This window comes from Chanodichthys erythropterus, chromosome 18 (assembly GCF_024489055.1).
Source record: "Chanodichthys erythropterus isolate Z2021 chromosome 18, ASM2448905v1, whole genome shotgun sequence".
NCBI classification, from domain to species: domain Eukaryota; kingdom Metazoa; phylum Chordata; class Actinopteri; order Cypriniformes; family Xenocyprididae; genus Chanodichthys; species Chanodichthys erythropterus.
In genome coordinates this window covers 32,374,810-32,400,738 of record NC_090238.1, presented here as the reverse complement: position 1 = coordinate 32,400,738, position 25,929 = coordinate 32,374,810, and the positions used below count along the sequence as shown (strand labels likewise).

Below are 25,929 nucleotides of genomic sequence, written 5' to 3'. Positions count from 1 at the left end.
GGTAAAGGCGCCTGGACGTTTACTAGAGGTAAATCCAACCAGATATTCGCGAAGAATTTATATTAATTACATGGAGCGCTTTAGTAAATGAAACAAGTCTCCGTCTGATATTTTATCTACAAACCGAGAAAGGCAGTGATAGTTTTAGACTGTTTTGACTACTTTAACTGATAGAATGACGTCTGTGGAATCCAGGACCTATTATAAGTCAAAAAAACATGGGAATCCGGATTTTATTAATTATTGGCAGATGAATGGAAGTGACTACAGACAGTCGCTGTTGGATGGGCCGAGCTCCGACGGCATTGAAACCAGATTCAGTGCATGGACGCCTGTAACAAATAAAGCATGTAACCAACAGGTCAGAATTTTTTTAAATGGCTTTTCTTTTATTATACACTGCCCGGCCAAAAAAAGTCACTGTTTGGATTTAAATAGGCAAATACTTAAGCATCTATGAATGGATCATTATTAGGCTACAATGATTATTATGTTTCTAGCATGTTATATGTTTGGCAACAGTTCTTTTAACCCTTAAAGATGGAGTGTGTAGCTTTTCAGCTATTCCAGGATGACAGTGTCAAGATTCACCAGGATTAAAATTGTGAAAGAATGGTTCAGAGAGCATGAAGAATCATTTTCACATGTGAATTGGCACCTCTGAGTCCAGACCTTAATTTCATTGAAAGTCTTTGGGATGTGCTGAAGTAGACTTTACAGAGTGCTCACCTCTTGTATTGTCAATTCAAGATCTTGGCTAAAAAATGATGCACCTCTCGATGGAAATATATGTTATTTCCATCAGTTTTTGGTCAAGATCTTGTACTGATAATGCACCGTTGCCAAACATATACAGTGCACAACATAAAAATGAGTACATCCCCTATGAACAAATACAAAAGATGTATTTTCTTTATGATCACTAATACAATTCATGGAAAGATGGCAAAACTAAAATGTATTAAACATATACATATTAAAAACTGAGAATTATATGTCATTGATAGCCATAAAATAATTAAATTAGCCAATTTTGTTTAAATTAAGGATTGCAGACATGAGTACACCCTAGATTTAATTCAACAAATGTATAATATTCTAACACTTAGTGTGCCCTCCATAATTTTGAATATACTGCTCTGAACCTTCTTGGCACAGAGTGTACAATTTCATGACAAATTGTCACATCTGTCCTGTTTAACTCCTGGATGATGAGCTCCTTAAATGCCCTGATCTTTAATGGGGAGTGTTGCTCAACTCGTCTCTACAGAATCTTGAGTGGAAGATTGAGTGCAATACATGTCCACAGAAGAAGATTGAGTGCAATACATGTCCACAGAAGGTTTTTCACCTTGGGAGAATGCATATCCTCATTGTCATGTTGAAAGAATGCCCAACAATGCAGAGAATGAGGAAAGAGTAATATCTTCTGTTTCAAGTTTGTGTATTAAATTACACAGTGGTGTGGGAATTCATGACAGCATTGATAAAGCACAACTCCCTCACACCTTCAGCACTCATCTATCCCTATACAACAGCTTTACTACCACTGAACTTTACTGTGGGAACCAGGCACTTCTCACTGTACTCCTCCTCTAGCAACACCAGAACATTTAGGTTGCTGTTAGATCCAGAATGATTGATTTGGTCTCATGAGACCAGAGTATTAATTCCCAGAATCTATATTTTGTAAATATGGGCTTTGGAAATGGCTAACTGACTTTATTGTGCTTTGGCTACAGTAGGAGGTTCCAGTGAGAACAACCACCATGCATGTCATTTCTTCAGGCTGCATCTTACTCTGTGAGATAAACAGTTACTTTTTTCATAGCTTTTGCTGGCTCTGAGACACCCGCTTGGTATTTCTCCTGCTCTTTGTCTAGCAAAAAAATCCCTCATCACTAAATGAAAGCCTAAAATGAAGGCCTGATTATTTCAGGGGCCTTGTCACAAGCCCATTCTTTTTGAATTTCTGTGTTACTTTTGCTATATTTTCACACTTAAAACAATGATTTGGTAATCCTCTTGTACCACTGTCCTCTTTTGTGCTAAGAAATAAGTCTCCTGACAGTTCCATTGTTGTCAGCATTAAGTGTGAGAATGATTCAGTGGGCTATATAACACTTTTAATTGTCAAGAAATGACTTTTCTTTAAATGTTTTGGTTTAACATACTTATCTGTTGATCAAACATTGCCTTAAACCTACACCAGTAAAAAATTATTTTGTTTTATTTAGTAACTTTTAGGAGGGTGTACTCATTTTTGCTACACAACATTTTATCACCTTGATAAGAAAATCTTATTTTCCTGAATAATTTTGACATGCTTCTTTGGTAATTGATTAAGCAGACTTGCTGAAACATTATATCTCTAATGAGCCCTAGCATGTCTTCTAAGTAATTGAGTAATGGCTGACTTTCAGAAGTTTCAGAGGGGGTGTACTCATTTATGCTATGCACTGTAACATGCTAGAAACAGCGACTTTTTTTTGGCCGGCAGTGTATTATTATATTTTTGTACTTTTACATTATGTATTTTAGATGAAACAACATTTAATCTAACTATAAATACATTTGTAGCTTTTTCAGGAAAGAACAACTCTCATCCTCCATTGGTTTGACCTGTGGACAGACCGACAAAGAAAAGAATTTATTTGTCGACTTCTGAGAAGATGCTCCAAAACTCAGCTCAAGTAAATTCTCAGTGCATAATATCTGATCTTACATATTTCACGCAGAGGAATTCCACTTTCTCATACAATGACTTTGTTTGGGTATGATCTTAGGTTCACCAGTGATTGTTTGGCAGAATCAGTCCCTATCACTCGAATGGACTTCACGGCTGTGTTGCCTCGCTTTCTGTCTCTCTACATCATGTCCTTCCTCAGTCCTCGAGACAGCTGCGCTGCAGCACAGGTGTGCTGGCACTGGAGATTCCTGGCAGAGCAGGTGAGAAATGAATCAGTACAAATGTGCCTTTCATTTATTAAATATTGAGCTTTTATCACATTTCTCTCTTCACTCAAACATTGTTACTGAAAATCTTCTAAAATTCAATTTCAGAATACTGCCAGAAATGTCAAAGATATTTTACTCACTCACAGTGTGATCTCTATGTGATTCTAGGACTGTCTGTGGTCTCCAAAGTGCATCCGTCTGGGCTGGTTTCTTCCCTACAGCCCATCAGATCATGAGTACGGGGCGTGGAAAAGACATTATGTTGCCTGCACTGCCAGTTTAGATATTCTGACTGCACGGGAAGCAGCAGATGTCTATGGCACCTTGAATGAGAGTTTGACGGCACCAGAGGAGCAGGAGGATAGATGGAGAGAGCACAAAATAAGACAAACTATCAGAGAGAAGATAGCAGAGCATAAAAGTAAGTGCCAGGGATTCCAGCACTGCTTCTACATGGCCTCATGAAATTAATTTGATTTGATTGAGGTTAAAGAGTTTAACTTTACCTAGACCTAAGATAATGATACACAGAGCAACTTTCTGAGAAATGTTCCTGGGCAATGTTGCCTTATGTTGCTTGGGCACTTTCCCATTGAGAAAGGGCAACAAATTTCTATCTGGATATTTTAGATCAGTTGGGGGCCCCGTGTCTTACCAAGGGGTTTCACCCCTCTTGCCAAGGGGTGAAAACTTTTGAATTCAAATATCAAGGTAAATTGTACTTAATTTTTCTGCCAGGAAACATGCAAGTATCTTCTGTTGGTTCCGAAGGGCAGTACTGAATGAAAAACAATGATATTTAAACAAAATAAGAAAAATCGTGATATCTTCATCCTGTTCAAAAGTTTTCACCCCCGACTCTTAATGCATCGTGTTTCCTTCTGGAGCATCAGTGAATGTTTGAACCTTTTTTAATAGTTGTGTTTGAGTCCCTCAATTGTCCTCAGTATGAAAACACAGATCTCAAAATCCTACATTCACTGCTGGAAAGGGTTCAAATATGCAAAAATGCTTGAAAACTGATGAATCTGCAGGAGCTGGAGGATTTTTCTGAAGAACAGAACTCAGTTTAACTGCTCAGGACAAACAAGAGACTCATGAACAACCATCACAAAACATAAAAACAGTCGTGGATCATCAGGTAACCACACACAGTATTGAGAATCAATGGTTCACATACTTATGAATGGGGTTATTTTAATAAATTCAGCTATTGTTTTGTCTTGTGAACTAAATGCAAACATCTTTTATGTAAAATATCTTACTCAGGACAGTACTAAACAAAAAATAACATGCATTTTCTATTATCCCTCTTATTTTATTAAAATAATTCTCATTTTCACAGATTCTGCAAGGGGTTCACATACTTTTTCATGCCACTGTAGTTGCCGTTGATGGCAACATTGCCCAGCTACATTGCTCAAAAAGTTGGCCTGTGTATCATCATCTTAAGTCTAACTAAAGTAAAACCTCAATCAAATGTAATATGTACCCTACTGGCTTTTTATGTGTATGAAAAAAACTTTTTATTCATGCTTCTATCAATAAAACAAATTTCGACGTCGATATATAGTGTGGTAACGAAGGCTCATTCATTCCCAGGACCAGCCTGATCCTGTTTCACTCTTCGCCTTTCATCGATCAGTTACCATGTCCTTTCTTGGATCCATTGTTCTTTAATCTATCCCCGTTGGCACAGGGTTTTAACTAATGTAAATGATCTGATGTTAAAGGGTTAGTTCACCCAAAAATGAAAATTCTGTCATTAATTACTCACCCTCATGTCATTCCAAACCTGTGAGACTTTTGTTCATCATCGGAACACAAATTAAGATATTTTGAGGAAATTTGAGAGCTTTCTGTCCCTCCACAGACTGCTGCACAATTGAAATTTTGACATTTCAAAAAGTTCATAAAGAGATCGTAATACTAATACATTTGTATTGAGTGGTTTAGTCCAAATTTTCTGAAGAGACACAATCGCTTTATATGATGAACAGATTGAATTTAAGCTTCTATTCACATATAAACATTTATCAACTCGCACATTGGATATGGTAAATGCTTAAGCGTGTTCCCTTGACACGTGCGAGAACCACTGAGGTTCATTCTCATGTCAAGGTCAAGGTCAAATTTATTAGCCATTTCAACAATACAGTTGATAGGAATTTGTCTTGGTATGCTCACATAATTAACAACAATGCAGCGACATGAACACACATACACAGACAGAACAACACATATCACATATTAAGTGTGTCAGCTGGTTTGTGGCCAGACCATAAAGTACTTAGTGCAAGCCACACAGTCAAGAAACAGTCCACAAGTTATACCCTAAGTCAAACATTCAAGCATCAAGCCGTGTTTAAGTATCGTATAGCTTGGAGATAAGTGCTGTCTCTGAAACGTGATGTTCTACTAGTGATACTTCTGTACCTCTTCCCTGATGGCAGAAGAGTAAACAGGTGTGATGGGTGGCAGGGGTCATTGGTAATGTTTCTCGCCTTTCTAATAATTCTGGTGACATAATGTGAGGCTATGGTAGGCAGACTGCAGCCAATGATCTTGGAGGCTCTGCGCACTACTTTCTCTAGCTGGTGCTTATCATGACTTGACGCGTTGCCATACCAGGACAGGATAGAGAAGGTCAGCACGCTCTCTATAACGGCTCGATAGAAATGAGTCATGCCTTCCTGGTTAAGCCCAAATTTCCTCAATTGACGTAGGAAAAAAAGTCTCTGATGAGCTTTACCTACAATGAGACTAATGTTCAGGTCCCATGAGAGGGACTGATGTATGGTAGTACCCAAGAAGCAGAAGGAGGAGACCCTCTCAACAACCTGGCCATTGATGAAGAGAGGAAGGTGCTGGACTGTCCTCTTCCTAAAGTCCATTATCATCTCTTTGGTCTTGGATGTATTGAGGATTAAATTATTATCCTCGCACCACCTGACCAACTGTTCTACTTCACCCCGGTAAATGGATTCATTCCCATCAGAGATAAGACCTATTACAGTGGTATCATCTGCAAATTTTAACAGTTTTACAGATGTTGAAAGGGACATACAGTTGCTGGTATTGCTGGTATAAAAAGAGTACAGAAGAGGAGACAGGACACACCCTTGTGTTGCGCACTTTTGAGCTTCCACAAGAGGTTTGTTCTCACGTGTCAAGCAGGTTTGGTTGAGCTTCTGTTTATGTTTGCTGATGAATGTTTATATGTGAATAAAAGCCTAAATTAAATCTGTTCATCATATAAAGCGATCGAGTCTCTTCAGAAAATTTGGCCTAAACCGCTCAATTCAAATGGATTAGTTTTACGATCTTTTTGAAGCTTAAGATTTCCAATTGTGTAGCTGTCAATGGAGTGACAGAAAGCGCTCAGATTTCATCAAAAAGATCTTCATTTGTGTTCCAAAGATGATTGAAAGTCTTACGGGTGTGGAAAGACATGAGGGTGAGTAATATATGACAGAATGTTCATTTTTGGGTGAACTAACCCTTTAATGTTCTGGTCCTCGTACTCTCTTCTGCTTTTACAGAGGCTGCACTGAAGACCAGGAGAGCATGGTTAAACACCAGTAAATTGGGCACATCATCTATTCATAAGCCACTGAGTCTTACTGCTGCTCTTGTTCAGCTTGGGGTGAGACACTGACTTTATTATAGCTAAAAAGTGTTCATCTATTAGCATGTCCTATCCAAATAAAACATAAAATAATTATTTAATTCAATTAATAATTTTAATTAATGAATAAATGAATGGATGGATAATTAAACAAATAAAATATACGAATACATCCTTGCACAAATGGTGACAACCCTGGTTTAAAGTGAAACTAAATGACAAACACAGTAAATCACTGATTATTTTGATCATGTTTATGATCATGTTTATTTACCTATCTTCATCTTAGATGTGATTATGTAACACAATATTGTATTACATGCACAGAAAATGTACAGAAGAGGGCAATTTCTCATGTTTGTTTTTTTTTCTATAGGAAAAGTGTCGATTGACAAATTCACTCTCCAGTATGGAAATAAGAGAACCATGGCTTGATTTGAGGATGAATAATACTCTTGAGAGCACATGTGCCACCAGTGTAATGACAACTATGAGGTCAGTAATAGCATTTCATTGATGAAAATCTCTTTCTTGCATCATATTTAGTACCTTTTTTATTTGTCAAACAACAAAACTATTTCTGAACATGCTGTTACCTTACAGTTCACTGTTCTGCAAACCAGTCAAGTCATCCTACTGTCCTCTTCCTCATTTCCTGCTTGTGTCATCCAGAGTTCCTGGATATGAAGTAAGACATTCAGTTACGTCTCTGTCTGAATGATAGACAGTTGTTTATGAACTAAAGGATCTCAAATTCATATTTCTAGCTGATTCTGGCCACAGTGCAAGTGTCTGTGGTGGTGTTGCCGTATGACTCACAAGGAATGACCTTGGAGGCTTTGCTCTCCCTGGCGGAAAGGGCGATCCAAGGCAGGATGGTGCAAAGTCTTGGCATTCTGGTGGCAGGAAGCACAGATGAGTTGACACTCACAGATGGTAATTTACCTGATTAATTCAACATATTGGGTCCAGTCTTACAGTTTCTTTGAAATTTTATTAACATGGAATATTTGCCAGCTGGACTAGATTTTCTGGAATTTTATGATGGCTGATTTTTTATACAAAAGCAGCTGTAGATGATGAACTAGTTATCATAACACAACAAACACGCTGCATAACACTATATATATATATATATATATATATATATATATATATATATATATATATATATATATATATATATATATATATATATATATATTATACAGTTTGTCCTTTATCCACAGGACTGAGCATTACTGAGCAGACAGTGCTGACGCCGTGTGTGAGGGAGTTCTGGGAGAAGTTGTGTGGCTGGGTGGTTCCTGCTTCAGATGGAGGGAGTCTGAACATCTTTGCTCCCCTGGCAGCTTCTGGTAAAGTTTGTCTATTTTGTCCCAGTTCAGTACTGGCTTCACACAGCCATTGATATGCCATTCCATGTGACCTTTATTGTAGATATGTTTTATTCAGGAGTTGTTCTGTATTGATTGGTCAGTTTCAGGAACGGATCTGATGAGGAAGTTGTCCGTTTTGACTGGTCTGAATGTCAGAGCTCCCACAGGAATCTGTACTGGCTCCTATCAACACAGTGAGTTTCAGATATGTCTTGAGACTCGGTTAAATTGTGACCTACTGTATTAAAGGTGCCATCGAACGTTTTTTTACAAGATGTAATATAAGTCTAAGGTGTCCCCTGAATGTGTCTGTGAAGTTTCAGCTCAAAATACCCCATAGATTTTTTTTTATTAATTTTTTTTTAACTGCCTATTTTGGGGCATCATTAACTATGCACCGATTCAGGGGCACCTGGCCCTTTAAATCGCCTGCTCCCTGCCTCACGAGCTCTTGACTATATTACAGTGCATTTGCAAAGTTCACACAGCTAATATAACCCTCAAATGGATCTTTACAAGATGTTCGTCATGTATGCTGCATACATGCGTCGGGTCATGTGAGTATAGTATTTAATTGGATGTTTACATTTGATTCTGAATGAGTTTGATAGTGCTCCGTGGCTAAAGCTAACATTACACAGTTGGAGAGATTTATAAAGAATGAAGTTGTGTTTATGAATTATACAGACTGCTAGTGTTTAAAAATGAAAATAGTGAAGGCTCTTGTCTCCGTGAATACAGTAAGAAACGATGGTAACTTTAACCACATTTAACAGTACATTAGCAACATGCTAACGAAACATTTAGAAAGACAATTTACAAATATCACTAAAAATATCATGTTATCATGGATCATGACAGTTATTATTGCTCCATCTGCCATTTTTCACTATTGTTCTTGCTTGCTTACCTAGTCTGATGATTCAGCTGTGCACAGATCCAGACGTTAATACTGGCTGCCCTTGTGTAATGCCTTGAACATGGGCTGGCATATGCAAATATTGGGGTGGTACACCCCGACTGTTACGTAACAGTTGGTGTTATGATGAGATTTGCCTGTTCTTCGGCGGTCTTTTAAACAAATGAGATTTAAACAAGAAGGAGGAAACAATGGAGTTTGAGACTCACTGTATGTCATTTCCATGTACTGAACTCGTTATTCAACTATGCCAAGATAAATTCAATTTTCAATTCTAGGGCACCTTTAAACTTTTGGACACATTATTATTTGTTATTGCCAGATTTTAGAATAGTACAGTAAAGTTAGATAAAAACTATGAATTAACAAATGAAAGTGAAATTATGTAGTGACCGAAAAATGTTAAACAATTCAAGACAATCTATTTTCATTCCTTATTTAGCCCAACTGAATAACATTATATTAATGCTAATTAATCTTAAAATCATGTTTCATTAAATAAATACTATTTATTTATTAGTTTGAATAAATTATTATATCAGTTATCATATAAAATAATAACAAAATTATAAAAAATGCTGGGTTGAAAATGTATATATACCAATATATATTTATATACAAAAAACAATAATCATTTTATTTTATTTTATTACAAATTTAAAACATTTTATTTTTTAATTTATTTGATATATTTTTCTTGTTTAATTTGACTTTTTTCTAAGATTATGAGAAACAAAAAATTGAGTCAAGTATCATCTTAAGCGGTTTCTGTATTTCTGTTAGTTCTCAGTGAGTGGTCCGGGTCTGGTGAGTTTCCTCCACTGGTGTATCTGCATGAGACCCTCCTTCTGAGCTGGTGCAGACAGGCTGAATGGATTGAAGAAGCCTGTAAGGAATTGCGGAAACAGCTGGGGCCACAGCTGCACTTTATGTGTCAAGAGATCAGAGGCCGCATCCTGGGTAAGTCAGAAACGAAAACAGTGTCTAAACGTCATTTACTTCCCGTCTGTGTACTCAAACCATTTTCTTTCTTTGTGTGGCCTTCGCAGGTCTATTCCTCTGGGATCACATAAAGATGCCAGTCATTTCCCTTAAATCAGAGGTCATGCAGTGTTTGGTTCATGGGCTCGTGGCACTGATGAATGAGACTCCAGTAAGCAAAAAACATTCTGTTCCAGTTAATCTAAGCTAAATACACTGATTTACTGTTTTTGCTGTCATGCTGTAGGACGATCCCTTAGACTTCTTGGGACACTTTTTCCTAAGGTCATCGGTCAACGATGGTTTGAAGAACAACAATCCACTCTTTCTAACAGAAAGTGCTTCCTTTAATGGCCCCAATCCAGAATCTCCAAAGGTTAGTGCTGATGGTCCTATTTTAGATCATTTGGTTTACCAAATGCCTTCAAAATATGTTCTTTTTTAGGGTTTGTTAAGTGATGCAGATAGACGCAGTGCTGTGTGCAAAGAGCTTTTGAATAGTGAGAAAACATATGTGAGGCACCTTCAAGCAGTGGCCACAGTGTACTACACACCTCTCAGAGCAGCACTGGACTCCAACCGAGCCATCATCAGCTCAGTCAATCTCATCACCCTCTTCTGCCCTCTGCTGGACATTTTGGAGGCTAATAAGTAAAATACTGTCCATGCTGTTTCCACATACTTTAATGTTTCTATTTGTGTTACTCTCTCATTCTCCGCCCTTCACAAATGGTCTTGCAGTGTTTTTCTGAAGGAGCTTACTGAGAGGTGGGAGGAGTGGGGTCCGATGCAGTGTGTGGGGGATGTTTGTGTCAAGTTTTGCACCAAGTTAAGAGCCTACACTAACTTTTTCAACAACTATCCCACCATTCTGAGAACTTTGGACAAGGTATGTTAATGTTGAATATTCTCATTATACTTAAAAAAAAAAAAACATTTTTTCAAATTTCAAATTAAAATGCAATTTGATATAATTTTTAAATAATAATAATAAAAAAAATTGTAGTGTCGTGAGATGCTTCCTGTATTTCGCAACTTTCTGAAGAGACACGACCGGACTGTTGCTACCAGAATGCTGAGGTACAGTAAAATTTACAACTCTGGTAGTTTTCTGGTAAAGTACTGTAAGTTGTACAAGAGTGACTTGGCAACACTCCTATTGTGTCCAGTCTCCAGGAGCTGTTTCGCACACCATCTGCACGGGTGGAGGAGTATGTGATTTTGCTTCAGGCTTTAACGCTACACACACCGCCTGAGCACCCAGACTACACACCGTTATCATCTGCCCTCAACTCACTGATGACTTACAGAGGCTTCATCCACAAGGTTTGATCAAAAAAAAAAGTCCTCAGTGAATACATATGAACATGTATGTGTTCACCTTAAAGAGGACCTATTATGCTTTTTTACATTTGCAACTTTCTTTAGTGTGTAGAGGGTGGGGTAAGTTGACCCACCCCCTGTATCTTGGCAACCGTACACTTTTATTGTCATGTGACTATATATTTTGGAACCACCCATCATTTCTGCCAGACTGTGAAAAGGAGAAACACATGGGAAGAGTGGAAGGCACCCATTTACTTTTTGGCTTGTCAAAGCAAAAGTTTAGCATAACAGATGCAATGGCTGTTATTAGCCTGAATTGGTAAGCTAGCTAGCTTTTTCCAAAATGGAAGCTATGGGGTAAAGTGAGCCAAATGCTGTGGGATAAATTTAGGCAACATTTTATCTTACTCCACCATAAGTACTGATGTTAAGTAAAATCTCAAGTAGAAATTGGTATAATTTCAATGTAATATTATGCAACTGGTTTAGTATCTCTCTCTATCTCTCTCTATCTCTCTCTATCTCTCTCTATCTCTCTCTATCTCTCTCTCTCTCTCTCTCTCTCTCTCTCTCTCTCTCTCTCTCTCTCTCTCTCTCTCTCTCTCTCTCTATGAACCAGAAAATGCTTAATTATCTTTCCAGCTGTAGTCCCTAATGGCCTAATATGGTCGACATTGCAGAAAAAAACATGGCCAAGAACCTTTTGACTAAAATGTTTATTAGTTTAAGTGACATTTATTAATTATTATTTAGCTTTTATTAAATTTTACTCAAACTCTGTTTAGTCTGTTTTTGGAAGGGTTACAACTTTGGAAGGTGTTCAACATATGGACACATTTCAGAAATGCAAACAATTGAAATTTCAACTTCATTTGGTTGGTTTTATGTTGTTTAAGTTAGCTTATTATTAAAGGTGCCATCGAACGTTTTTTTACAAGATGTAATATAAGTCTAAGGTGTCCCCTGAATGTGTCTGTGAAGTTTCAGCTCAAAATACCCCATAGATTTTTTTTTTATAATTTTTTTTAACTGCCTGTTTTGGGGCATAATTAGAAATGTGCCGATTCAGGCTGCAGCCCCTTTAATTGCTCCCACTCTCCGCCCCCTCCCGAGCTCTCGACTCTATCACAGCATAAACAAAGTTCACACAGCTAATATAACCCTCAAAATGGATCTTTACAAAGTGTTCGTCATGCATACTGCATGCATACATCGGATTATGTGAGTATAGTATTTATTTGGATGTTTACATTTGATATTGAATGAATTTGAGGCTGTGATCATTGGCTAACGGCTAACACTACACTGTTGGAGAGATTTATAAAGAATGAAGTTGTTTTTATGAATTATACAGACTGCAACAGTTTAATAATGAAAATAACGATGGCTCTTGTCTCAGTGAATACAGTAAGAAACGATGGTAACTTTAACCACATTTAACAGTACATTAGCAACATGCTAACGAAACATTTAGAAAGACAATTTACAAATATCACTAAAAATATCATGTAATCATGGATCATGTCAGTTATTATTGCTCCATCTGCCATTTTTCGCTATTGTCCTGCTTACCTAGTCTGATGATTCAGCTGTGCACAGATCCAGACGTTAATATTGGCTTGTCTAATGCTTAGACTGGCATATGCAAATATTGGGGTCATACATATTAATGATCCCGACTGTTACGAAACAGTCTGTGTTATTTTGAGATTCGCCTGTTCTTCGGAGGTCTTTTAAACAAATGAGATTTATATAAGAAGGGGGAAACAATGGAGTTTGAGACTCACTGTATGTCATTTCCATGTACTGAACTCTTGTTATTCAACTATGCCAAGATAAATTCTATTTTTAATTCTAGGGCACCTTTAAATTTGTTTTTAAAAGAGGTAAATTATCTTTACAATTTCACATGGGTTTGATTCAGATTCAGTTAGATGGTCAGTTTACACCTAGACGGTGCAACTTACCCACTGACTCGGATCAACTTACCCCTAACCTGGGGTAAATTGAGCCACTTGAACACTTTTTATAAAAAGCCATATTTTTAGAACCCTTTGTCATAGATGTATTCTGATCATTTAAAATGATAGGAAACATCCTGAAATTACTTTTACTGTACTTCTGTCTCATTTTCCCTTATCTTGAGGGCCACAAAAGTAGAAAAAATTGCTCATCTTACCCCACTCTCCCCTAATATTGTTGTTTGAGCATGGTAAAAGGTAAAAGTCCAGTCGAAAGGGAGTTATTCTCTATATCAGTGCGCACTGTTTCTGAACTCCCTGAAACACCTCCATTGTAGTCTTGAGTTTTCTTCTGGGAACGAACACGTCACAATATTCCTCATTTAAATAATTCCCGCCCAAACCATACGCACATAAAGGGGCGAGGCCTGGTTGAGCTGTGTTAGTAGTGTTGACATTGCACTTTTCGAAAGGAGTGGATTCAAAGAGACAAGGAAATAAACAGAGTGTTACCATATAGACTGTAAAAAAAAGAGAAACAGTCTTTGCCGATGACGTCATTTAGAGTCCGAGTCTGCACAGTAGTGTTCCTGATGTGGAGCCGCGGTATCAGAAGTCTCGCCCATACTCCCACAGATTTAATCGGAAGCACAGCTGTCAATCATGAAGTTACACCCCATTTTTATAGCATCAAATATCTAACTAAAACCAAACTTGTTGGAAAATCACTTGAACACGTGTCTGCATGATAAGAACTATCTAAAATAACAGAAACCATCTTCGGAAAAAAAATAGTTTGAAGTGTAATTGGATTTTTTAGTTGATTACATGGAGGGGGTGGGGCTTATACTCCAGCCAGCCACAAGGGGGTGATCAAAATAGTTCAGGGCGAAAGTATAGTTCACTTTTTACGCGTATGAGAGGATCAGCGTACAGTGTGCATGATGTGAATTTCGTCATCAGAAGAGTACAGGCATATTTTGTATGCGCAGGTCGCACATGCGCATTTAATTGTGCATTACGCTCAAAAAAACGAAGGATACCTAGGGTGTTACTGACAGACTAGGAAGAGAGGTGCTGCAACAATGTAAAATGTGAATGTATTTGTGTTGTATTTGTTGTTGTTTTTAACGTTCAAGCATGAAAACCTTTTCTAGTAATCCCCAAAAACAAAATCAAGAGTTTGTAAATGGGCATAAAATGGCCTCTCTAATTTTTATAACAGTGCTTTGTTTTCCACTCCCAGTTGAAAAAGAGTCTGGATCGAGACTTGAGAATCATGGAGGCACAGAGCACAATTCAAAGCTGCCCAGTAAGTTGCAGAGTCATCGCACTTGTCATTTACGTACAGATATCAGGTTCTCACAGACCGCTGAAGGTCACGAGGCAAGTTTTCTGTACTTAAAACAACAAAAGTCTGTACATTTGCAGTGCACTATATGCTCATACACACAGTAAAACACTATTTTTGTACTTTATTTAGAATTTGTTGGAGGGGAACAGATACTTGATCACCACACAGGATGTGGCATTACTGAGCTGCCTTAATGGAGACATTGCTTCCTCTCTCAGGTAGTACCTCTGACCTGAGATCAAATGACAGAGAAACAAAAGTCTCACTGTCTACTTGAAGCCAACCTTTTTTTCCGTTCTGGAGATGAATAGCAACAGCATTGTTTCTAATCAAACTCAATATGTTAGAGTCTGTAATAAACAAATAACCTTTTTTTAAGGAATCAGATTTACTCAAGCAACCCTCATCACATATTCTCATTTTTCCCCTCAGGATATATGAGCATGTGAGTGACCTGGGATTATTTCTGTTCAATGATGCCCTCGTGCTCACAGAGAAGAGTGTGTCAAACGTGCCATTCTGTCTGGCAGTGAACACGACTCACACCTTTCTGGCCTCTGTGGCTCTGCACTGTCTAAATCTCACGGAAATGACAGATACAAAGTGTACGTGTTATTATTAGTACTGTAATGCAATGTACGGGATGGTATATATATATATATATATACACTTTAAATTGTAATATTCATTATAAAATATTAGTGCGATTAAATCGATTAATCGTATCTAACATAAAAGTCTGTTTATATAATGTGTGTATATATATAAATATATGTGTATATATATATATATATATATATATATACATATACATTCACAAATTATATAAGCAAACTTTTGTTAGATGCGATTAATCACGATTAATCGATTTGACAGAACTATAAAATAAATATTTATTTATATATTTTAACTTCTCCATAATCTTTTCAGATGTCCAAAATGCTTTTCAGCTGGAGAGCCCAAAGCGCCAGTGGATCTGTGCTACAGATAGACAAGAGGACAAGATCAGGCTACTGTCTGCTTTACGCAGTGCTATAAATGCTGCTATAACACGTAACTAAAGATGAACATAGTATTTACTACTACAAGCTATATGATGAAACTATAATGGACACTTGGACATATTTAATTCCAAACTGGCTATTTTTTCACTTGGTTTAGTACTAAGCAAACTGACTTGGTATGATTATGACATATGTTTATGCACGATTACAGTATGAATTAATGCATAAATATAAAAATCTGTATTTTTTGTATACTGGATGTCTTTGAATATATAATTTTTACTGTTTTGCTGAAAAAATGCAGAAAAATTGGATAATCATACACCGGGCTACATAATCATTTTCATATTATAATTTATATAGCTTTCATATTTAAATGCACACTTATGTGGGGTATAAAAGCATTTATTTCACAAAAAAAAGTTCTCACAGTGTTAAAATTAGATTGCATTGTGGGACCTCCCACATCAGTACACTCAACACTTGCAGATATCAATGGGACAATTGTTTCATACTATTTATGCACAAAAAAAGGACAATTAAAAATAAAAAGACAAAAATCCCTCACCATGTTACATGGTTACACCTAACTAAAATTAGCTGCCACTTATAATTCTTAAAGAATTAAATGACATTTCTAAAACAATTATCTGAACTGTTAGTCTAATGTATTTAGAGTTTTTACCTCTTTATCTATGTCTAAACATAATATGTCTCCATCTTTGTAGTGTGCAATTTTGTGGCATCTGCATAGTTTCATAAATGCTTCAGTATCATCAGGATAGACACGTCTGCTTAAGACAAGCAAATACACAAAATATAATAATATGAATGATAAAAGCCAAGCCAAACAAAGTCACTAGGAACTAGACATTTTGGAATCTAGTAGTAGTAGTAGTAGTACTAGTTCTTGACTTGCTTTTATGCATATATGTTTTTGTGTGCAAACATATAGACATATAACAAACATTTAACTTTCAAGAGGTTAATAACCTCCTAACTTCCAGTTTCAATTAACATATAAACGGAAAAGAATAATGTTTACATAAGATTAGGCCTTAATATAAAAAGTAAAAATTATTACATTATCTTGATCTGTTCAAAAACCCACACAACAATATTTAAAAATCCTATTAACCAAAGAAATATAGTGGTGAAAAGTGATATCCGAAGGGTATTAGTTTGGGCATTTGTATTTAATGACCCTACAAGTTCAATTAAACCATCAAAATATGAGGAAAATATTTTATATATTTTAAATATTAAACTTGTTTAAAGTATTTGTCTGATAAAATTATTTTGCAAAAACTGCAGCAAAACTATGCAAAAAAAAAAAAAAAAATTGTCAATTCTCATCTCTTGTTTTTTTCATAGTTTCTTTGTATGTCAGCCTGGCCAAAAATTGTCTGCATAATTTGGCATGTTTCATTGCATTATCACAAATAAAACAATTGACCCCAAGCACTACGCAATATGCCTGAAAATCTTTAAGAAATTTTTAATAATTTGAATAAAGGGTGAAGATGTCAATTTTCCTATGCTGGACATCACTTTTGGCCACTACTTGGTGAAATATCATCTATTTTGCAATTCATAAATGATTTTTCAAAGTTTAAAGTGCTTGAATCACATCAATTAGAAAATATATGTACACACCACTCCTTCATTGATTCAACATAACAAACATATGATATTGGAAAAAATAAACTGTTTTCTTGCATGGAAAAAACATATAAATTACTAAAGAACAGGACTTCCAAAATTTTGATCATGACACCAAAGCAGGACTTGTGTATCTTTCAGTAGAAAAGACTGATGGGAACACAATGAACCTTTGCATTAGAAGAAAACAACATATTTCTTATATTTCATATTTCAGCAGCACAGTACTGTGCCTCTGTTGAATCAAGACTTTCAAATATTCTCAAAGGTGGACAGTGAATGCAGCACCTGGTCTGATGATATTTATCTGGTGTAATAAACTCTGTAATAGACAACCTTCGGCCTCCAGAGGGAGTAAGAATTGTCAAATTTCAGAAGATGAATTCCCTCACCAGGATATTGGTGGCTGCCTGCATAAACTTCCTCGTGGCTGTCACGACGGGAAACAGGAACCACCTCACTTACCAGTGGACATCTGACCTGTTCTGTCAGTTTTTCTTGTTCAGCTTGTGCTGTGCCTTAAATTAGGTTAGAACTGAATTAATAATTAATATGAAATAATATTTTACTCAGTATTTTATTTATGTATCTAAGAAATTACCTTCTTTAGTGTCAGTAGTAGATTCTCCTTCATTGGTGATTGTTGGAACGGTCAAGTCCTTCCACTCAAAGTACAGCCCAAAACCAATGTCATAGTGATCGGTGGCAAATTCCCAAAATAAGTGTGAGCCATCCTGATGAGTGGGCACCCGTACTGTCAACACCTCCCCTCGGCCCACTGTGATGACTGAGTCCTCATCGTGCAACACCTTTTCCTTAAACTCCTTAATCTGAGGCCGTGTCCACATAGACGGAGCAATGATGGCAGGTACTTCTGCATTCAAAAAAGAAATAAAGAAAGAGGATAATTAGATTGGCTACTAAATGTAGTGTTTCTGACTTTAAAAAAAGGCCACGCTTTATATTAGGTGTCCTTTACTATGTGCTTACATCAAAAAATAAGTAAAATGTACTTATTGTGTTCATAATGTATGGCAAAACACTTTTACTGCTATTGAGGAGGGATACGGGTAAGATTGGGACAGGTTTGGTGGAATGGGTAGGTTTAAGGGTGGGTTATGGTGTAAGGAAAGGTTCAACAGTGTAATTATAGATGTAATTACAAAAATTAATTATAGCTATATTAATAATAATAATTTCAGTTAATTAAGCTGTAATTTTTTAATGGCAAATCTGTATTTTCAGCATCATTACTCCAGTCTTCAGTGTCACATGATCCTTCAGAAATCATTCTAATATGCTGATCTGCTGCTCAAGAAACATTTCTTATTATTATCCATGTTCAAAAAGTTGTGTTGCTTAATATGTTTGTGTAAACTGTAATACTTTTTTCAGGATTCAAAAGCATTTATTTATAATAGAAATCATTACTCTCACTTTTAATCAATTTAATGCATCTTTGCTAAAATAAAAAATACTAAAAATCTTACTGATACCAAACTAAAAGCAAAGTGTTTTATTATATATATATATATATATATATATATATATATATATATATATATATATATATATATATATATATATATATATAAATGCAGCCTTGTTAGGCCTAAGAGACTTCTTTCAAAACCATCAATAAAATCTTAATTTTTCCAAACTTAATTATTCAACTGGTAGCGTATAATTTTCTTAATTGCAAATATAAAATAAAAATTAGTTTCATAGAACATACCTTCTGATTTCCCTTCTACAAACAAATGGAAAGCTTTTGAGTCTGTCTGTTGTTCCTGATCCTCTAATGATTTTGATTGGCTGTTGGGGTTGAAGGTGGGCACTGCTTCATTTGAGACAAGAGCAGGAAGAGCTTCTGAGATTTGAGTCACATTTAAGTCTTCCTGCTGCGTCTGCGAGGCCATCTGAAATCATACAGAAGAAACCTAAGAACAGGATCCTGATGAGAAGTTTCCTTGAATCTAATCACAGACTTTACGGAAATGTTTGTACCTGCTGTAGACGGAGGGCATGGTGGATGTATTGTTGGTAGTGCTGTTCCTGCAGCTGTCTGATAAGTAACTGCTGCTGGTCTGGATTGTCTGGATACTGCTGTTTGGCATATTGCTGAAACTGCACTGTCGTCTGTGCGTTCAAAACAGCCATGATCTGCTGTCTGTGGACACAGATGGTTATATACTAGAAGTGAACAACACAATTTAAAGCAATTAAATTAAGCTAGTGGCTATTTGCACTTAGTGAAAATAGTGATAGATGTTATTTACACAGTGTAAATAGCAATTAGATTCTATTTTCACTTAGATGACACATCTAAATGAAAATAGCATTATATTCTATTTACACTAAGTGACAATAGCAGCATTGTCTGTGATATGCTATTTACATTAGGTGAAAATAGCGATAGATTCTATTTACACCATGTAAAAGTATCAGTTCTTTCTATGCAATAAGAGTAAATAGTGATTAGATGCTATATACTGGCAGATACTATGTGCACCTCAGTATTTTTGTACATTAACAGGGTGCAATAATATCATAGAGTGTAAATGATTATATTTATTAAAATTATTAAAAGAATGCTGCCTTACTGGGAGAATAAACCCTCCCTACACCTTCCTCTAACCCTACCAAATAAACACTTTTAATATTATTAAACACTCATTTGCAGTTTATTTCCACTTTTAGAACATTATTTTCATTTTTATTGAAAATAAATGCGAGCTCGGCAAAAGGCGGATTCGAAACCACGTTGATCGTGTTAAAAGCCACATGTGCAAGCCTTACTTGCTACTCTTTTTTAAAACTTGAGTGGCTCAGCCAGACATTGGTGGGTGGAGCTAGTGTAAATAGCGTTGATCAACAAGGGATGCTATTTGCACTTAGTGTAAATGGACACTCCGTTAAAGGAAATAAGCCATTTAATTTATAAGAAATATTTCTTAAGCACCAAGTCAGCATATTAGACTGATCTCTAATGGATCATGAGACACTGAATCTGAAAATACAGGAATAAAGTACATTTTAAAACATATTGTGGCTGGTAGTTTTCCAGAGTTACTAGCCACTCAGCATTTTCACTGGCCACAATTTTGACATCGATGACATGGGGAAAAACCGCCATATAGATATTTTTAATATTATTTCATAATTTGGCAGCAAGTATATTAGGCTGCTGTCACTTTAAGACCTGACACACAGATCCATTATACTGTTACACATGCGTTTTCTTTCTCAATTGTTTACATTCACTTAAAACATAACTGACAGTGTTTACGTGAATACTTACCAAGACCGGCATTTTGACATTATTTTGTGTATTTGACTGTTTAAATGCAATAAACATTGAAAAAGAACTCAATTTAGTACCGAGAGGCGGCTTTATGTGTGCTCACTTTGGGTGTGAGCACAAAATCTGTGGGAATGTGTAAAATTATGTCCAATACGTGCAATCCCACGTCAAAGTTCAAGCCCTGTAACACCAACAATATTCAACCAGAGCAAATGAAACAAGTGAGTGAGGGGAGGCGGGTTTGCGTGTCAACTCAGTGTCAGAGAGATGAGAGAGTGATAAGAAGCAGCTGGTATTGTGTATCTATTCTGCGGAAAATGAGTATTAGAAGCATTTCAGATATTTCAGTATCGATAAGTATTGAAAAAGCAATACTACATTGCCCTTAGTTTATTATTTCAGATGCCTTAAATTTAAAAATTATCAAGGAACTTTGCTGCCGTATCATGGCTGCATTAGGCGCAATGATATTACGCAGCGTCTCTCACAAACGTCTCCATGGTTGCAAGGCACGTTCCCTGTGCAAGCAGGGGCTCACAAGCGCTGCGTAATATCATTGCACTGCTGCAGCCATGGAACGGCAGCAAAGTTCCTTGATTGTTACGCCTGAATGAGAGTATAGTTCCTAGCCATATCAGCCTAGAAAATCAGAACTTTTCATTTTCTGTCGGTCTTAGTACACGATTTAACTACAGAAGAGTCAAGTTTTAAAAATGAAAAATATCAAAACTCTTTGGTCATTTTTAAGCGCGATGCTAACGGTCTAATCAGATTCAATGAACTATGCTAAGCTATGCTAAAAGTGGTACCGCCAGAACCAGAGATCGGCTGAATGGATTCGAAAACGGTAAAACTCAACTGTTTAACTCTAGGGGAGTTGGAAAATGAGCCTATTTTCAAAAAAAAAGTGGAGTGTTCCTTTAAAACGATTATTTTAAATTGTAACGTAATTCTAATCTGTAACTGTTTTTACTGTATTTTTGATCAAATAAATGCAGACTTGGCAAGCATAAGATGTTTCTTTTGAAATCTATCTGTCTGGGATTCCCAAGACCATTCGTTTAATATATGCAAATTACCAGCACTCACTTTTGCCGCTCTATCTGTAACCTCTCTGCCTCTTCTTTTCTTCTCTGTTCCTCCTCTTTTATCCTCCTCTCTTCTTCTTCTCTGCGTCGTGCTTCTTCTTCCAGCCGCTGTCGCTCCTGCTCTTCTCTTTCCAGTCTGAGACGTTCCTCCTCTTCTCTTCTAAACACACACACATACAGAATTAAAAAAAGCTTCCTACAGGTCTTAAAGGGATAGTTCACACAAAAATTTAAATCATCCCATAATTTACTCACCCTCAAGCCATCCTAAGTGTACATGACTTTATTCTTTCAGTCAAACACAATCTGAGTTATATTAAAAAATATTCTGGCTCTTCTGAGCTTTACAATATGAGTGAATGGTAACCAAGAAAGCACATCCATCCATCATAAAAGTAATCCATACAACTCCAGAGGGTTAATAAAGGCCTTCTGAAGTGAAGCGATACGTTTTTGTAAGAAAAATATCCATATTTATAACTTTATATTACTTTTATGATGGATGGATGTGCTTTTTTGGGCTTCAAAATCTCAGTTAGCCTACTATCCACTCCTATTATAAAGCTTGGAAGAGCCAGGATATTTTTTTAATATAACTCTGATTGTGTTTGTCTGAAAGAAGATAGTCATATACAGAATAGAATGGCTTGAGGCTGAGTAAATTATGGGATAATTTTTATTTTTGGGTGAACTAACCCTTTAATAGATTACTTTATAAGAACCTTCAGGCACTAAAACTAATACAGAACGTACTGTCTCTTCTCTTGTTCCTCCTTCTCAATCTTATGTGAAGTGACATATGGTGCAAACAGAGCACAACAGGAGTTCAGAAGCTTCACAAAGTCCTCCATGGCGTCTTCTTTGGCCATGCTGCCAAGCCGTAGCCATTCTTTCCTGAGAAATGCAACGATAAAGACTAAATTAAGCATCTATAGACACAATAGGGTTGTGCAATATGCCATTAAAGTCACCATAAAATCAAAATGGACAATTCTTGTTTTTTATGGACTATTACAGTGTTTATTATAAATATCTGTGCACATCATTTTTTTTTTTAATTCTTGAGCCCTCATAATCTTTAATCAAAATAACTTCCCCTCCCTCTTGCAGCGACATCTCTTATTTTCTCTGATGATGTGTTTACTGGCCCGAGGGCGGGACAACCTGTCACTCACATGACATCACACCAATAGCAAACCAATCAATTTCCCATGTACAAAATCAAGTTCCGCCCTGCATTTTTTCTTGTTGGATAAGCCGTTTCACTCGGATATAAATCAAAATAGAGAAGAAAAAAGTATTGCAACTTCCATTCATGCCGAATTTAATTTACACGTATGGTAAATTAATATGTATATATAATATATCATGCTACCAAATGACATGGAATTTACTCCAAGGCACAAAGAATACCACAGTAAGACCATTTTTATTGTACCGAGATAATTATTCTGGCTTTATATAGTCATTGCATAAATACACACTCCGTTACCTTCTGTCATTTCCCAGCACATCAAAAAACCCAATTTCTGGACATGCTTCTGGGTTATAAGGGCCAAGAGTGATCTGCTTATGTAGTGCAACCAAACGGAGGTTTTCTTCATATGTGGGGTTGAAGGCTTTCCCATTCATCTCTGTGTGGAACAAATCATGTAGAAATCATAAAGGAGAAATGACTCTTTGACATCATCTTCTAGGAGAACATGAATCACAATTATTATTAGTATTATGAATGGCATTTCCAGTTTCTGAATGGGAGGAGTTATTATTATTACAAAGTATCTCTAGACAATGAGTAACAGAAAAGGACTTTCATTTTGTTTTGCTACCAATAAAGAAACAGACATGACTGCAGGTTGTGAAGGGACAGAATAAAGTTTACTGTACAAATAGAAAAGGGAAAGAGAAAAGCTACTTCATTATCAGTTCTGTACCTTTAAAGAATTTCAGCGCAAGTCTGAAGAGCTCCTCTAAAGTAAAACCCCAGTTTCTCTCCAAACTCCAAGACTTCTGATGTTCTTCATTTTCCTCGCATGATTTGTGGTCTTCCTCAGTGCCGGGCGCGCGTGTCTCGGTGTTAATACCGTTCTCGCAGGTTGTATCGATCCTCTCGCTGCCATGTTCTTCTCTGTCAAACTCCATCATGTCAAACTGTCAGTACGAGCTGCTGCTGCTGTCACAGGTGGCCACGTAGCGCAGAAAACACTTCTCTTCCGTATATTCCCACCGGAAATCCCGGATATTTGTGTTATTTTCAGCTCACTGAAACCGCATTCATTTTTTAGTCACGTCTGCAACTGCGCAGATAAAACCCCAAATGTTCTCCGACGAATTTTGTCTTTGTTTTAAAGCTAAAATGTCACTTTGACATGAACATTACCTGTGAGCAGACGCTCGCTGACCTGACTCGAGTCGTAATGCAGCTAGTAAACTGAACCACGTTTCTCTCCAAAGCACTCTCGAGATATTTGGAATTATTAGATATAAGAAGAATTGCATTTTAATAGTTTTCTGGTTAAGCAGTTGCTACAAGTATTTTGAATAAATTTGGAAACATTACCATTTTTAATGTTTTTGAACGAAGTCTCTTATGTTCATTAAGGCTACATTTATTTCATAATAAATACAGAAAAAAACAATAAAATTGTGAAATGTTATTACAATTTAATTTTTTTTATTATTTTAATATACTTTAAAATATCATTTATTTCTGTGATGCAAAGCTGTATTTTCAACATCATTACTCCAGTCTTCAGTGTCACGATCCTTCAGAAATCATTCTCTAATATGCTGATTTATTATCAATGTTGGAAACAGTTGTGCTGCTTAATATTATTTTATAACCTGTCATGCTTTTTCAGGATTCTCTGATGAATAAACAGATGAAAAGGTAAATAAATTAATACTTTTATTCAGCACAGATGTGTTAAACTGATAAAAAGTGATAGTAAAGATTTATATTGTTAGAAAATATTTTGAATAAATGCTGTTCTTTTAACCTTTTATTCATCAATGAATCCTGAAAAAACTATCACAGGTTCCAAAAAAATATTAAGCAACACAGCTGTTTTCAACATTGATAATAACTGAATATCAAATCAACATATTAGAATGATTTCTGAAGGATCATGTGACACTGAAGACTGGAGTAATGATGCTGAAAATTCAGCTTTGCATCACAGAAATAAATTATATTTTAAATTATATTAAAATAGAAAATCATAATTGTAAATTGTAATAATATTTCACAATATTATTATGCTTTGTATAAAATTTTTATTGTTCTCCAATAAGCAAAACGAAAAAAATCCCTTCAAAACCCTGAACCATCAAGAAACTTTGGGTTGGTAAAGTGTAACCCTAACCCTAAAACAAACACTTTTTTCACTTTTATTTCACTGCATTTTTACTAAACTGTGCATATTAAATTATCCCACATGGAATATAACATCTATAGTAATATATATATATATATATATATATATATATATATATATATATATATATATATATATATATATATATATATATATATATATATAAAATACCCAATACTAAGTTGTACCCTACAACTGTAGGGTATATTATACTACAATACACTACAGTTTACTTCAGTATACTACAGTATTCAGGGGGGTTGCTCAGGTTGCCTGGGCAACTGCCCATATGCCCTTCACGACTTACGTTGCCCTTCCGAGGTGGAAAAAAATAAAAAAAATCGTACAATGGATGCAGAATTTCACGTAGGCCTAGATAAAAAATAAAAAATCGCAAAGCCTCATTCACTTCCATATTCGGGCACCCGTCCGAAAGTGAAAGTCAGTAGGGGAAGGGCAAACTCTGTTTACTTGGCTGCAGCACTGCACGCGACCGGCACCTGAGCTGAGCCTGCATGAGCGGCACTAGAAGGAGATTGTCGCGGTTGTCGGGTGAGACGACTTAACATTGTCGGAAAGGTGAGTAAGGTTATAATCGTTAACGAAAACGAACGAAAACTAGGTGGGAAAAAACATCGTCGTTAACTGAAATAAAAATAAAAACGAGGCATTACAAAAAAACGATAACTAACCAAAACTGTAATGTGTGTTTGGCAAAACTAACTAAAATAAAATAAAATTATAGATTAAATGTCCTTAGTTTTCATCTTTGTCAATGTCTTTCATAGAGCAAACGTTCAGCTGCATTTCATTTCCCTGCGTCTCTCACTCACGCGTCTCTCTCACATACTCGCGCGCGCACAGCCCCACCCCTCCGTGCACACCGCGCCTCCATGAGAACGAGTGTTGGAAGCAAGTTCGCGAAAGGTTGGTATCTCGTGAAAACCTTTACACAATCACACATTAAAAAGTGGTATAAAAATATTTT

General features: G+C 36.2%; 2 protein-coding genes across 2 annotated transcripts; one reads left to right on the top strand and one right to left on the bottom strand.

Annotated features, from left to right (window-relative positions):
- The first annotated feature begins 18 nt into the window (after positions 1-18).
- LOC137007071 (epithelial cell-transforming sequence 2 oncogene-like) lies at positions 19-15,674 on the top strand. The gene is made up of 21 exons (XM_067368364.1): positions 19-361; positions 2,581-2,693; positions 2,787-2,949; positions 3,127-3,379; positions 6,501-6,604; positions 6,963-7,081; positions 7,190-7,274; positions 7,354-7,522; positions 7,816-7,944; positions 8,067-8,159; positions 9,668-9,844; positions 9,934-10,037; positions 10,113-10,241; positions 10,311-10,516; positions 10,607-10,754; positions 10,872-10,945; positions 11,035-11,191; positions 14,399-14,464; positions 14,636-14,724; positions 14,939-15,111; positions 15,437-15,674. The coding sequence occupies exons 1-21, from the start codon at positions 176-178 to the stop codon at positions 15,565-15,567; spliced, it is 2,868 nt and encodes a 955-aa protein (XP_067224465.1). The 5' UTR covers positions 19-175; the 3' UTR covers positions 15,568-15,674.
- A 196-nt stretch (positions 15,675-15,870) lies between these two features.
- Positions 15,871-24,417, bottom strand: zgc:162964 (uncharacterized protein LOC560569 homolog). The gene is made up of 8 exons (XM_067368356.1): positions 23,499-24,417; positions 23,057-23,198; positions 22,318-22,458; positions 21,566-21,724; positions 19,180-19,342; positions 18,908-19,091; positions 17,774-18,046; positions 15,871-17,690 (listed from the first exon to the last, which is right to left on the bottom strand). The coding sequence occupies exons 1-8, from the start codon at positions 23,707-23,709 to the stop codon at positions 17,476-17,478; spliced, it is 1,488 nt and encodes a 495-aa protein (XP_067224457.1). The 5' UTR covers positions 23,710-24,417; the 3' UTR covers positions 15,871-17,475.
- Between the last annotated feature and the right edge of the window lie 1,512 nt (positions 24,418-25,929).

Bases quoted from the DNA above. Each gene is read 5' to 3' on its own strand.
- LOC137007071 (XM_067368364.1), top strand. From the start codon at position 176: ATGACGTCTGTGGAATCCAGGACCTATTATAAGTCAAAAAAACATGGG. The intron at 3,380-6,500 runs GTAAGTGCCAGG...CTGCTTTTACAG, and splicing joins GAAGATAGCAGAGCATAAAA to AGGCTGCACTGAAGACCAGG. The intron at 7,082-7,189 runs GTCAGTAATAGC...GTTACCTTACAG, and splicing joins AGTGTAATGACAACTATGAG to TTCACTGTTCTGCAAACCAG.
- zgc:162964 (XM_067368356.1), bottom strand. From the start codon at position 23,709: ATGATGGAGTTTGACAGAGAAGAACATGGCAGCGAGAGGATCGATACA. The intron at 22,459-23,056 runs GTAACGGAGTGT...TGCATTTCTCAG, and splicing joins GTGCTGGGAAATGACAGAAG to GAAAGAATGGCTACGGCTTG. The intron at 17,691-17,773 runs GTAATTTCTTAG...ACCTAATTTAAG, and splicing joins TACTACTGACACTAAAGAAG to GCACAGCACAAGCTGAACAA.